Consider the following 14310-nt stretch of genomic DNA (forward strand, 5'->3'; position numbering starts at 1 on the left):
TGTCACTTATATATCTGGTTGATGTAGATTCATTCCTCTAGTAATAAATACGAATTCAGTGCACGTGTCACTTATATATCGACGTAAATTCATTCTTCTAGTAATAAATACGAATTAATTCTTCTGGTAGTAAATACTATGATGACTGAAAAGATTTAGGAGCTGGTCCTAGTTTGACATGAGCGTTGTAATGGGAAAAGGCTTAGACCGAGTGAGTTATATGTTATAACCTGATAAGGAACTATAACAAAGAAGAGACTCGTCTTGAAAAATCCTTGATGACTAACTATAGGCTATAGCACAAACTTTGTACCTCATATAAATGATCTAAATTATGACCACACACTGTAGTGGAGACGTATGGTATGACAAAAACAGTGAAAATGTGAAGGTTGTGAACTTGTGATAAACTTGAATGTGATTATGCATTACCTACTGAAGAGCACCATTGCTGACGTGGAACTAATTACCATATAAATCAATATGTGATATACACTTGTGGGCCTCATTTTATTCCGTCAGCAAATCTTAACCAAGTAAGGATATCTGTAATAGAATAATAGATCTGATTCTTCACTATTCCATCAAAATGATCATCTCGGTGTGGATCTGGTGCTTCATCTACTAAAAATCTGAAGTCAAGATGCATAGCTTGTACACAAACCATTATATAGCTCACAAATTTCAAATAGAATAAATCCACCCGTCGATGAAGAGAATGTATCTGACTATGCATATGCAGAAAATCGTAAATGTAGTATTCTACCTCGAACACTAATTGCTTGAATTATGTCGACATGGTAGAGCTTGTCGTAAATCATATGAAAGCTGACCTGGAGAGAGGTAGAACAGATCCCAAACTTCCTACAGAGACGTATGTATTTGTGCTAAGTGAGGAAGCTAGGCTGGTTTACAATTATATATTATGCATGTAGTGCCTAATGATAAATGAAATAAAAGCAAGGTTCTCGTTGTCACACCGTTTGATTCAACTACTGCAGTGTTAATGTTTGTAGAGAAGAGAACGCAGCACACGAAAAGAACGACATCAACTTGCCTTTATTTTCGTAGAAAAAAGAAAAGCTTGTGTTAACTGAGCATCAACCTGAACACATAAACATGCTACAAAAGAAAAATCTTCAAGGCATGCCATTACATGTGACAGTATCCATGGTTTTACTCACGTAGTTGGACACAATGCTGACCGGCTACATATCCTTCCTCGATCTAGTTTTGCATTGTCGATGCTGACAAGAGATTTTAAGCTGTATTTTTTTTTCGAAAAGGTGATCTCCCCGGCCTCTGCATCAGAGTGATGCATACGGCCATCTTATTAACGAAATAAAAGGTTCCAACAAGGTTCCAAAGTCTCCGACTGAAAAGTAATAAAAAGACAGCTCACACAGAGCTAAAGAGGCTGGACACACAGACTAGCCAAGATAAGACGCCACAACCGGCTGGCTGAAGATAGATAGGTAAACTAATTGCCTATCCTATTACATGACCACCATCCAAACCGGTTGAAGATATCCCGAGCTACCATCTCCCAGCGGATGGATCCAGTAACCAAATGCTCCCTGGCCTCCATCGGAGTGAGTAGCGACCATGAACGGATCACGGCCGTGGCTCAGAAAATAACCTGCAAAAAGTGAATACGTGATGTTCTGTTAAAAACCAAATCATTTCTGCAAGTCCAGATAGTCCACAACAAAGCGCAAACTCCAACACGAATATGTCTCGCTAATTCAGGCTCAATCCCAGTGAGCCATGTCCCAAATAACGTAGTGACAGAATTCGATGGAGTAATATTAAAAGTAATGTGAACCGTCCGCCAAAGTACTCTGGCAAACGGGCAATCAAAAAAGAGATGTTTGATCGTCTTGTCCCGATCACAGAAGCTACACCTCGTAGGTCCTGTCCAATTACGCTTAATCAAGTTATCCTTGGTTAAAATAACCTGTTTATGGACAAACGACATAAACACTTTTATTTTCAAAGGAACTTTGACAGCCCAAACATGCTTGGAGGTAGGAATGGAGCTCGAATTAATTACATCAATATACATTGATTTAACCGTGAATACTCCAGACCTAGTCAGTTTCCAGCGTAATTCATCGGGTTGTTGAGAAAGATGGACATCCATTAGTCTCCGAACTAGACGGAGCCAATCTTCCCAACGATTGCCCACTAACGACCGTCTGAACTGAATATTAAGGGGGATGGATTGAAACACCGTAGCAACGAACACCTCGTCGTTGAACAATGCGATATAAAGACGGATATTGAATGGCCAAGGGTGTCTCGCCGAGCCAAGTATCCTCCCAGAAGCGTGTACTAGCGCCGTTGCCAATAACAACCTTTGTCCTATTAAACAGAGATTGTTTGACTTTCATCAGGCCTTTCCAGAAAGGCGAGTCAGTTGGCCTGACTGTGACCTGGGACAAGGACTTTGTCTGTAGGTACTTGCTGCGAAGGATTTGGGCCCACATGGCATCAGTCTCAAAAGAAAGCTTCCACAGCCACTTGCTAAGAAGGCATCTGTTCTTAACTTCAAGATTCTCAATACCAAGACCCCCTTGGTCTTTCGGTCTACAAATGATATCCCATTTTGCAAGTCTGTATTTTGTTTTTAGATCATCACCCTGCCAAAATTAATCGACCTCCATATGACATGAGCTTGCCCTTCCAGCAACTCAGTTTCTTCTCAAACCGGTCTTCGATGCACTTCCATTCTCTATTGGTCAGCTTACTATGGTGGATTGGAATACCTAGGTAAGAGAAAGGTAAATCCCCCAAGTCGCACCCAGACAATTGCCTATAAGCCTCCTGTTCGTCTTTGGCTCTACCAAAGCAGAACAGCTCGCTCTTATGAAAGTTAATCTTCAACCCGGTCAATTGTTCGAAAAGGCATAACACCAGCTTCATATTTCTCGCCTTGGCCAGGTCATGCTCCATAAAGATGATTGTATCATCAGCGTACTGAAGGATGGATACACCTCCATCAACCAGATGAGGTACCAAGCCACCCACTTGACCATTCCCCTTAGCCCTTCCTATCAAGATGGCTAACATATCAACCACAATGTTAAACAAGATAGGGGACATCGGATCTCCTTGTCTTAGGCCTTTATGTGTCTGGAAGTAATGACCAATATCGTCATTCACTTTAATTCCCACACTCCCTTTTTGCGTAAATGATTCAACCTGGCGTCGCCAGGCTTCATCAAAACCTTTCATACGCAATGCCTGTTGAAGAAATGGCCATTTAACCTTATCGTACGCTTTCTCGAAATCCACCTTAAAAATGACACCATCTAACTTCTTGGAATGGATTTCATGGAGCGTTTCATGAAGGACGACCACCCCTTCAAGGATGTTTCTGTCCGGCATGAAAGCAGTTTGGGAGTGCTGCACCACAGAATGCGCAATCTGTGTGAGCCTATTAGTCCCGACCTTGGTGAATATTTTAAAACTAACATTGAGAAGGCAGATCGGCCTGAACTGCTCAATTCTCACAGCATCCGTCTTCTTAGGAAGCAGTGTGATAGTTCCAAAATTCAAGTGAAATAATTGAAGCTGTCCAGAGAACAGATCATGAAACATAGGTAGCAAATCCCCCTTAATAATATGCCAGCACTTCTTGTAGAACTCCACCGGAAATCCATCCGGTCCGGGAGCCTTATTATTTTTCGACTGTGCTATAGCATCAAACACCTCCTTCTTCGAAAACGAGGCAACCAGAATATCATTTTCAGCAGCCGAAAGTTGAGGCACATCCTCAGTTCTGGACTCATCGAGAGATACACAATTATCCTCCGGAGGTCCAAATAACTGCCTATAATACTCGGTTATATATGTTTTTAGGTTATCCTGTCCTAAAATAGTGCCCTCATCTTGTTCAAGTTGGAATATTCTCTTCTTTCTGTGCTTACCATTAGCAATTAGATGAAAGAATTGAGTATTCGCATCCCCTTGGACCACTTTGCGAACCTTAGCCCGCAAAGCCCACTTCAATTCTTCTTCGCGAAGAAGTTCTTTCAACCTCTTCTCTGCTTCAGTTTTAACCTGGAGCTCAGCAGGCATCAAAATCGTGGATTCGGCCTTAACGTCCAGATTCTGTATAAGAGAGAGGAGCCTGTCCTTCTCAATCTTATATACCCTGTAGGGTAACGCAGCAGAAAACAAAAAAATTCCGACCTACGCACCAGCCCAGGACCACTATGGAGACTGCATACATGGTTTGACCTTTTTCGTTACCGACTCGTAGCGCAGCGGGAAGTAGAGTCGATGACGATCGGCGGTGCAGATCCCCGCAGCTAGGATTTACAACCTCCCAACCGCGAGGATGTATACCCTCATCTGCTCCTCAGGCAGCCCTCCGGGAGGCGGTCGAACAGCCCCCCGGACGGTGTCGCGGACAGCCCTTCGGGAGGACCTTCGAAACTCGAACGGTCACTCGGACAGCCCTTCGGGAGGACCTTCGAAACTCGGACGGTCACACGGACAGCCCTTCGGGAGCACTCATGAACTAAGACCGAAACTACGATCTCTCTACAGAGTTGCACACATACGGTGTCATCTATCCGGCAGGGCTTCGCCGTCCAGAACTAGTTCCCACCGGAACCCAGACAGCCTTTCAGCTCTACGAAACTATTTCGCTGGGAGGGAGAGAGAAGCCAGATCATGCATGGCACTTGTATGTGAGAAGGGATGATCCTTTAGGCAGCCCCCTCCACCCCTATATATAGGCCAAGCCCAAGGGTGGCTTCTCCAAGAAGCCAAGGGGGGAAATACCAAAAAGGCCCTCAAGGTGGCTTCTCCAAGAAGCCAAGCAAAAAGCACTTTCACTATTCATGACGACATTTTTCAGCGTCCGTTCGAACTGAAAATATTTATGTGGGCTCAGAACATTTCCATTACCCACTAAAATAATTTTCAACGCGTTCCGAAACAATTTCGGTTTAGTGATTTTCATCTGCGAAAAGCAAACAAGAATGCGTTTTCACTATTCATGAAGACAATTTTTCATGTCCACTAAATCCGAAAATATTTCTGTGGGTCTTAGAATAATTCCAGTACCCACTAAAATGATTTTGGATTCGTTCTGAAACAAATTCAGATTAATGAATTTCATCTGCGAAAAACAGCCAAAGCGGTACCGGCAGCTCTGAAACATTTTCGGTTTTTATTTCTAAAAATTCCAAAAAGTTTCCAGAATGATTCTGGCACCCTCCAAGAATTATCAGGCATGTGCCGAAACCATTTTGACTTAATGGCATACCCCGAAACAACTTTTTTGGTTTCACCGAAACTCATCCGGTGACCTCTCTCTGCGGTACGATTCCGCTGTCCGAAACTTTTCGGTGTCCGAAACTTTTTTGGTGATTTTCTCTCAGACTCCCTGTCTAGTATTCAGCAGATAGATGACCCTTAAGCATGTGACCCTATAGGTTCGGTGAAGTATAGACATGACCTGGAACCCCTTCTGATCAATGATCAACATCGGAGCCGTGGACACCCATATTGACCCCTATACCCACACGAATGAATATTCGAGTGAACCTCCAGTTGAGGTGAGCTATTCCTGTTGCTTCACGATATATCACAAACACCTGAGGTGAGATTTATTGCATCCCCGTGGGCCAACACTTTGTCCACTATGCAAGTTACCTCGTTACCGGTTTTGTTCTCTTTTCTCGTTTCGTATTCCGGCATCCCCGTGATCAAATCACAAAGTGTCTGGCTAGACGATGATGGACACCGTAACACCGAGTGGGCCCGAGTATATCTCTCCATCGTCAGAGGAGCAAATCCCAATCTTGAGCTATCAAGTTACTTAACATACTTTCCCATGAACCTGTAAGCCGCCGTAATAGCCATCCAGTTACGGATGGCGTTTAACAAACCCCAAAGTTCATGAAGCAAGCATGAAGAAACTCGATACTCTCATGGTCTAAGGAATTATGCAAACATTAACTATCTCTGTGTTATAAACCATTAACTTGTGACGAATGAATCTCTTAGCATAACATCAATCCGGGTCGATTCAACACAAATGTTCTCTTAACATTGTGCCCTCAAAATTGCTGGCATAGACATGCCCATGATCAGGAAAACAGAACCATCATGCAACACTTGAGCTAGTCTTAGAGGCCAGACTAGGAATACTTCTTACCGTTTATTATTCCACACGTGCATATGAGTCTTCCTCCGAGCCTCGTGGATATTGCAGACTCGAGAATCATTGCAGTTATAGCATGGAACATAAACATAATTATGAACTCGGAGATAAATAATATCATTTATTATTGCCTCTAGGGCATATCTCCTACATACCCCACTAAGGTGCTTAGCCCAACCCCGTAAGAAGCTTCTCAAACTCCTAATCTTATTTTGACAACGCTCGACCGCGGTCCTACCGCCTACACCCTTCGCCCATTCCCTAGCGATCAGGTCTAGGAACCCTTCGCGTTCGAACCAGGCCATCTCAAAAGAAAAGGTGTTTTTGTTTTCCACGTGGTTCGGCTCCCCTGAGTCAACGAACAGGGGTGTGTGATAGGAAAAACCCCGTGAAAGAGCTTGAACCGTCACAAGCGGGAACTTCTGCTCCCACTCCACACTCGCAAGAACGCGATCAAGCTTTTCGTAAGTCGGGTTGGGCAAAGAGTTAGCCCAGGTAAACTTTCTACTAGAAAGCTCTATCTCCCTCAGATCCAAGCTTTCAATAATAGTATTGAACATGAACGACCACCTGCCGTCAAAGTTATCATTATTCTTCTCCTCTCTCCTCCTAATGATGTTGAAATCACCCCCAACTAAGATTGGAAGCTACTCGGACCCACAAATCCGAACAAGATCCGCCAAAAATTCCGGTTTAAGCTCGGGCTGTGCGGCACCATAAACCGCCACCAACGCCCAGTTGAAACCATCGACCTTAGACCTGACTCGAAACTTAACCGCGAAGTCGCCCATCACTACACTCCGGACTTCAAGCGAATCGCATCTCACACCCAGCAAGATTCCACCCGATCTTCCTCGCGGAGGGAGGCAATGCCAATCAAAATCAACACCACCCGCAAGAGAGGAAAGGAACTGGGGTGCAAAGTTGTCTCTACCAGTTTCCGATAGAGCAATAAAATCTAACCGATGCTCCAGAGATGCCTCAGCAAGAAACCTTCTTTTAGCCAAGTCTTTCAGACCTCTGCTATTCCAAAAGATTCCTTTCATCACTCATCATGAAATTTTTTAGTAGTCCGAATCCTAGCACTCCTACGAACTGCAGAATCGGGGTAAATTTTCCTTTTCCACTTACGCTTGGGTTTACTAGGCCCTGACTCCCGATCCTCATAACCGGGCTCAGCGGAACAAACAACTGCATTCTCTATGTGCATATCATCGTCCTCAGACTCATGATTGGATGGTGCTAGATCCACACACATATTATCGAGCACTCTAACCCCTAATGCATCAATCTCATTGTCATTCATGGGTTTAACCGCTGCAAGATTACGAATAGTTTCTAAGGCACGCTCCGCCTCCAAATCTAACAAATCATTCACCGAATTGGAAATCTCACTATCTGTAGCCCCGAGTGAAACTCCTAATTGGTTTGCATTATTTATAATTTCCTCATTAGAAAAATGCAATAAAGAATTAGATATGTTGACGGACATACCAGTAGAGATTGCAGCATCATGAAGCTTGGCCGCCCTCATAGCGCACCTCTGCTGCATGTCATCAACCTCCGGAAGCTCCTGAATGCGAGCACTCATCCGCCTCCCCGTCGAGGCCGGGTCCGGGATCCCGCCAAAAGCAACGACCTCCTCCCTAGTAACTCCTCGCGCTGAAACCCGCGAAGGGTCAACCAAGGATACCGGAGGAGGCGACTGCGGGCTCCCATGCCCCTCGGACAAGTGCCCCAAGCCGAGACCCATAGCAACGGGTACGCTGGGAGGAGGCTCGGACCTCCTGACCGCCGACGAGGAAGGAGGAGTCAGGGCCGCCTGCCCCAAACCCCCCTCCCCCAACGCCACAGAAGGCGCGGGCGCCGCCGCCACGCCTGAAGGAGAGAGAGCCGAGGCCGCCTGCCTCGGGCCTCCTCTCCCAGCACCTGCCGGTCCCGTCATGACCAGCGATGCCGAAGTCGGGATAGTGAAGGGGGAAGTGGGAGTCAGGGCCGCCTGACCCAAACCCGACTCCCCCAACGCCACAGAAGGCGCGGCCGCCGCCGCCGCCACGCCCGAAGGAGAGAGAGCCGAGGCCGCCTACCTCGGGCCTCCTCTCCCAGCACCTGCCGGTCCCGTCATGACCAGCGATGCCGATGTCGGGATAGTGAAGGGGGAAGTGGGAGCCACCTGCCCCGACCCCCCACCTCAGCCGCAGCCGTTATGGCCGGAACGTCGGCCTCCGGTGGAGCAACCACCGACTCCCCGTCCCCGGAACCAACCAAAGTCCTCACCGACGATGTCCGCACCGAGCATCCAGCCAGTGCCCCACCGGCATCCTCGAACTCCAAGAAAGGTAGTGACTGCTCAAGCGCATCATCAGTATCTACCCGGTCACTCCAAAGTCTGGGAGGGGCAGAGGCTGGCTCAAAGGACCCGAACCGCAACGAAGTCATAGGTACAAAAAAATAGATGGAGCTTTTAAAACATATAACTGTCACGTACAAGTACCTAGCTCCACGATCAAGCATCGACAATGACCGTACTACAGAATGCCAAGAACCTGATTGAGAGCTGCGGTATAAATAGTGTTAATATCCTTGATGAATTAGTTTTACCACTGAATAGAGCAGCGAGCCACAATGAGCAGATCCGTCACCATATTAGGCATACACAGCTTGTTGGTCGATTAATCCTGCCATGATAGAAAGCTCTCTCCGTTACCAATCGACAGATAAGCCGCAGTGCGGAAATATAGTAAAAAGATATTCTTCCAGGGAATCCCATTAGATCTGTTTGTTGGAGACAAAACCATCTAAATTTTAGATCTGCACACATCTGTAATTTAGATTGAAGATTCTAAGCTCTCGGTTCATTAGCCGGTTCACCAAGCAATAGCCTCCATGGGCAGCATCCGTTTCCTTCCATACTACGCTTCTACACACAAGAAACATCAAGGCAAGTCATCCATCACACACGTACAAATATCATCAAGTATATACATATCTCCATCTATGGATCCATGCATCAGGTGAGACTGCAACCTCGTTTATCCTGATGTGCATGCCATACTGCAGACTCATAAAAGAGAGCAACACGGAGGTTTCATGAAAGTGCAGCTCTTAGATGTTTCATTACCTGTCATCGATGAAGCTAAAGATCCTTGCAGGGCTGAATGGCGGCGGCGGCGGCAGCACCGAGAGCGTCAGCGTGAGGAAAAGTTAGGGTAGATGGAATAACAAAAGGATGCTTGTTTCCTCATCCCACGTCATACATGCAGCTTCATTTTTTTGGAGGAAAGTCCCAGGCACCCACGCAGGCCTGTAGTTTTTTTTTGTGTGGAAAATCCTATGCATGTCACGTCCCTATGTAAAATTGATATTAAAGTTACGTGAATGTTAAGTTTTTTCTCATAATGGCAATGGTGGGTAATTATTTTCACTTAAAACACATCAAATGGCTGTAAATTTATTAAATAAATGGCTGGATGTTTCTGATTTTTGTAGAATTTTCTAAGAAATTCTCTTTTTTCTGGTGAGCCCGTCAACCACTTTTTATATATAAATAGATTTGCGGGAGAATTCACGCCCGGACCACCCCGCGGATCGATACATGACCGCGTTGGATGACTTTCACGGTCCGAACAGGGCAATCTGGACGGATGCGGGCGGTTTGCGGGTCCGCCTTAAAAATGCCTTTACCCCATCATGACTAGCCTAAATGCATGGATCATGGTCCACCGCATTGAGTTCCGCATCTGACGGGGGAGCAGGTAGACCAAGGTAAATGAGTTATGCACTGGGCGTGACACACTAGTAGAAAAAGGGCCTTTAGTCCCAGTTCATAAAGGCCTTTAGTTCGTTACTAAAGCCTCCCCCTTTAGTCCCGGTTCTTACCCGAACCGGGACTAAAGGCCCTCCACGTGGCCGCTGCCTGGAGGTCCACCTTTCGTCCCAGTTGGTAACACCAACCGGTACTAAAGGAAATTTTATGATTTTTCTTAATTTTTTGATTTTTTAATTTTCAAATTTCTGAATTTTTTTAACCTCTAATCTCTAATCACCCCTCATCACTGCTCAATTTAACCTCTAATCTCTAATCACCCCTCATTATTCCAAATCATCTAACTTCCCAGACATTTCACTGTTTGAGCATAAAGTCACACATTTCACTGTTTGAGTTTGAAACTATTGTTCTAAAAAACAATAATTATTTAGTAACACTAATATTTCTTGAATAAGTAGTTTGACCATAGTTTGACCACAGTTTGACCACAGTTTGACCAGATTTGACCAAAATTCAAAAAAACTGAAATAATTATTTAGTAACACTAATATTTCTTGAATAATTAGTTTGACCATTGTTTGACCACAGTTTGACCAGATTTGACCAAAATTCAAAAAAATTGAAATAATTATTTAGTAACACTAATATTCTTGAATAATTATTTAGTAACACTAATACTTCTTGAATAAGTAGTTGGACCATAGTTTGACCAGATTTAACAAAATAAAAAAACAGAAATTTGAGCATAACTTTTTTTCCTTTTATAATTTGAGGATTCTAAAAATTTGCAAATAGGCAGTAGGCCGTCAAAATCGGATGCAGATTTTCGTGCTGAACATTTTGATATATTATACGTTTTTTTCTAACATCGTATGCAAAAGTTATAGCCGTTTTACATTTTCCCTACACTTCTTGCAAAACATGTCCAAATTTAAGTTTTTAAATTTTCCTAACTAGTACATGTAGTAACATAACTACATCTGGAAGGATTTTAATTTTTGAAGTTTTTATCATTTTCTTTTGCTTTTTACAAAACTGAAAAGGCTATCCACGGGGAGGGGGCGGGGTAGAGTTTGAAAATGGGACCTTTAGTACCGGTTCGTACCATGAACCGGTACTAATGCCTCAAACCCCATTAGTACCGGTTGGTGGCTCGAACCGGGACTAAAGGTATAACCTTTAGTACCGGTTGGTGCCACGAACCGGTACTAATGGGCATCGCACCCTTTATTCCCGGTTCGTGGCACCAACCGGGACTAAAGTTCTCATTTGAACCGGGACTAATGCCTGTACGGTGCCCTAGCCGCTCGAACCGGGACTAATGCTCACATTAGTCCCGGTTCGTAATGCAACCGGGATTAATGCTCTTTTCTGGCCGAACCAAAGCCCTGTTTTCTACTGGTGACAGTATGCTATGTCCCCTTGGAGTTTTCTGTTTTTCTTTATATTTTTGTTGAGAGATGTAAGACTGGCAACAGTGGGAGTAACATCACTAGTAACATCACACTTTTCGAGATAACTTTGTTTATGTGGCACATATTTAATGATGAAAGAGGTGATGGTGGTAACTTAGCTAGTTACTGTAACATCACACATGCCAAGACAATATGAGTCTATACACTAATAAATGAACCATAACATGACAACACACATATGTTACTACCCACCATAGCGGTAGTAACATAGCCTAGTAAAATGTGATGTTACTAGTCTAAATTACTCTCCATTGTGACTAGTCTATGAGAGAGAGACGCCACGGCGTTTGCGGCAAGCCGCCGCTGCTCCTTGTAAATTTCAATTGTACAGTACAACGATATTGAATTGCAAGCAAGATGCCACGGCGTTTCATCAGTCAGCAATGCTTCTGGCAGCACACGTTGCACTGCGTTTCATCAGTCATGCCACGACGTTGTCGGTGCCTGCCGTAGCCAAGATCGCCAACGTACAAAAGGAAGAAAGTTCAGGCTGCCTCTAGATCGATGTTGCCACCTCATGTTGTAATAACTACTCGTAATTATAATTCTGTAATGAGACTAGTCGGTCGGTAGGCGTACCAAAACTCGCCGCTCGGGTGACTTCTCCGGAGCTCCGGCGAGCCATCAGCTCATCCATCAGCCTCCCGACGTCATCGTACGAAGATCCGCCCTTCTCCATGGCGCTCCTTGCTTTCACACTGAGGTCCTTGGCCTTCTTCCGTAGGGCGTCGCCCTCCTCGCTGCTGCCCATCAGTCTCCCGATGCATCCAGCGATCACCTCGCCGCCGATCACCGCATGGGTCTCCCGAGGCGAGGCGTAGTCCTTGGCGCCGATGCTGACGCCCACCCTGAGCACCTCCACGATGAGCTTCTCGTTGTAGAACTGGTCCGCATACCGCGGCCACGTGACCATCGCCACGCCGGCACTCACGGCCTCCAGCGCCGAGTTCCAGCCGCAGTGCGTCATGAATCCGCCGAGGGCGGGGTGGTTGAGGATGAGCGTCTGCGGCGCCCAGCCTCGGATGATGAAGCCGCGGTCGCCGCGTGCCATCAGCTCGGCGAAGCCCTCAGGCATCCACTCTGAACCGTCGGTGCCTGAGCTGATGACCCACACGAAGTCCTTGCCCGAGAGGTCGAGGCCGCGGGCGAGCTCTCGCAGCTCGGCCGGCAAGAAACTGGTGAACGTGCCGAAGGAGACGTACACCACCGAGCCAGCCGGCTTTGCGTCCAGCCACCGCAGGCAGTCGTCGGTGACGTGTGCCTTGTCGGTGCTGCCTCTCTTAGCCATGTCTTTGCTGGCGAGCACGACCGGCCCCACGAGCCACGCACGGCGGCCGAGCGTCGTGCGGAAGTGCTCGACGTAGTCCGGCTCCAGCTCGTGGAAGCTATTGAACACCTCGCCGAAGCTCCTCTGGTCCGCGGCGTCGTTCTCCTTGTGGAATGCCCACATCGCCGGCCGCTTCCTGGGATCCATCATCTGGCTCTGCCTCAGCTGGACACGGTGCGGCAGCCCCGGCAGGGAGACGAGCCGGGCGTCGTCATCAGGATCGTCGTCGGGGTTGGTGGTCGTCTCCGGTGGGTTGGTGCGCAGCATGGTCTCGCTGCAGCACCGGGCGAACACGCTGCTGCCGAGGAACACGAGGCGCGGGACGCCGTGCTCCGCGGCGGCGTCCGGGGACCAGCTGAAGAAGCTGTCGGACACGACGGCGTCGGGGCGGTTGGCAGTCATGAACCGGTCGAAGGGCTCGCGGAGCAGCTGCGCGGCCTGGATGAACTTGAAGTTGTAGTCGGCTCCATGGGCTGGAGTAAGGGACATAAGGTTCTCCATGCCTGGTGGGAGACCTACGTCGGGGAAAGGCACGACGGAGATGTCGACTGCAGGGGAAGGGGCGTCGGTGCCGTGGCAGTTGGAGTCGTTGGCGCGGTCGACGGCCGGACGGATGATGTCGGCGTTGACGGGCGTGGTGAGGATGGCGCACCTCGCACCGCGAGCGGAGAATATCGCGGCCATGTCGACGACCGGAATGAGGTGCCCGGGGGCGAAGAACGGGAGGAAGAGGATGTGCAGGGGTAGGGGGTGCTGCCGCTGCTCATCCCTTGTAGCCATGGATGCGTGCTCTGTCGACGGAGTTCTAAATTTTTTTGGTGGTTGTACACTTAACACTTGTACTACTCCAGAGCGGATCGGAGGAGCCGAGGAGGAAGACTGTAGGAGAGATGGAAGCAGATGTAGCAATACTGCTGGCCGCACGTACCGCGTGTCTCACATGGTATTATTGGCCTTGTTAATTAAGGAGGGAACCATGCATTTATAAGGTCGAAATGATTGGACTCTGGTTATTGGACACAGTAGTTGGAGAGAATAATTCTGTCGTTGCATTCATCTGTTACAGTACACTGCCTTTTGTACAACGAAAGAGGGAGAGGAATGCGCCCGAGAGTTTAGAGCATCTCCAGCCGTTCAGCCCTCTAAGGCGTCGAAAAAGAGCGGCCTAGGGGCGAACCGGCGCTAGATTGGCCTCTGGGGCGACCTATCTCCCAGCCACGCCCCCAGGCGTCGTCCCCAGCCGCGGCAAATTCAAACGTAGTCATTCCCGCTCACAAAATAGACGCCACAAATCCGGCGATCAAGCGGCCACAAGTTCGGCGATCGAATGAAAAGTTCGGCGTACAAAAAACAGAAAGGATGCGCGTGCGCATCAGACGGCGAGGTCGGCCTCCGGCGTCGGCGGAGTCGGCATGCGCGGGCTTGGCGGGGTCTCTGTGCTTGGCGGCGTCGGCGTGGCTTCGGTGCTGCGGGGAGTCTCGGCGGCATCACTCGGGCTTGGCGGCGGCGGCGGCGTGGGCGTCGACGTGGGCGGCGTCGTTGAGGGAATCTGGTTCAG

The 14310-nt window shown here is 47.5% G+C and overlaps 1 protein-coding gene across 1 annotated transcript; it reads right to left on the reverse strand.

Moving 5' to 3' along the window:
• Positions 1-11494: 11494 nt before the first annotated feature.
• On the reverse strand, positions 11495-13686 carry LOC123141036 (scopoletin glucosyltransferase-like). Its single transcript, XM_044560284.1, has 2 exons — positions 12005-13686; positions 11495-11869 (listed from the first exon to the last, which is right to left on the reverse strand). Exons 1-2 carry the CDS (start codon positions 13530-13532, stop codon positions 11847-11849), a joined length of 1551 nt encoding a protein of 516 aa, XP_044416219.1. The 5' UTR covers positions 13533-13686; the 3' UTR covers positions 11495-11846.
• Positions 13687-14310: the final 624 nt, after the last annotated feature.

This window comes from Triticum aestivum, chromosome 6D, assembly GCF_018294505.1.
Source record: "Triticum aestivum cultivar Chinese Spring chromosome 6D, IWGSC CS RefSeq v2.1, whole genome shotgun sequence".
NCBI classification, from domain to species: domain Eukaryota; kingdom Viridiplantae; phylum Streptophyta; class Magnoliopsida; order Poales; family Poaceae; genus Triticum; species Triticum aestivum.

Excerpts from the sequence above, each read along its gene's own strand:
- LOC123141036 (XM_044560284.1), bottom strand. The coding sequence starts at position 13,532 with ATGGCTACAAGGGATGAGCAGCGGCAGCACCCCCTACCCCTGCACATC. Across the intron at positions 11,870-12,004 it reads CACCCGAGCGGCGAGTTTTG|GCACCGACAACGTCGTGGCA; the intron begins GTACGCCTACCG and ends TGGCTACGGCAG.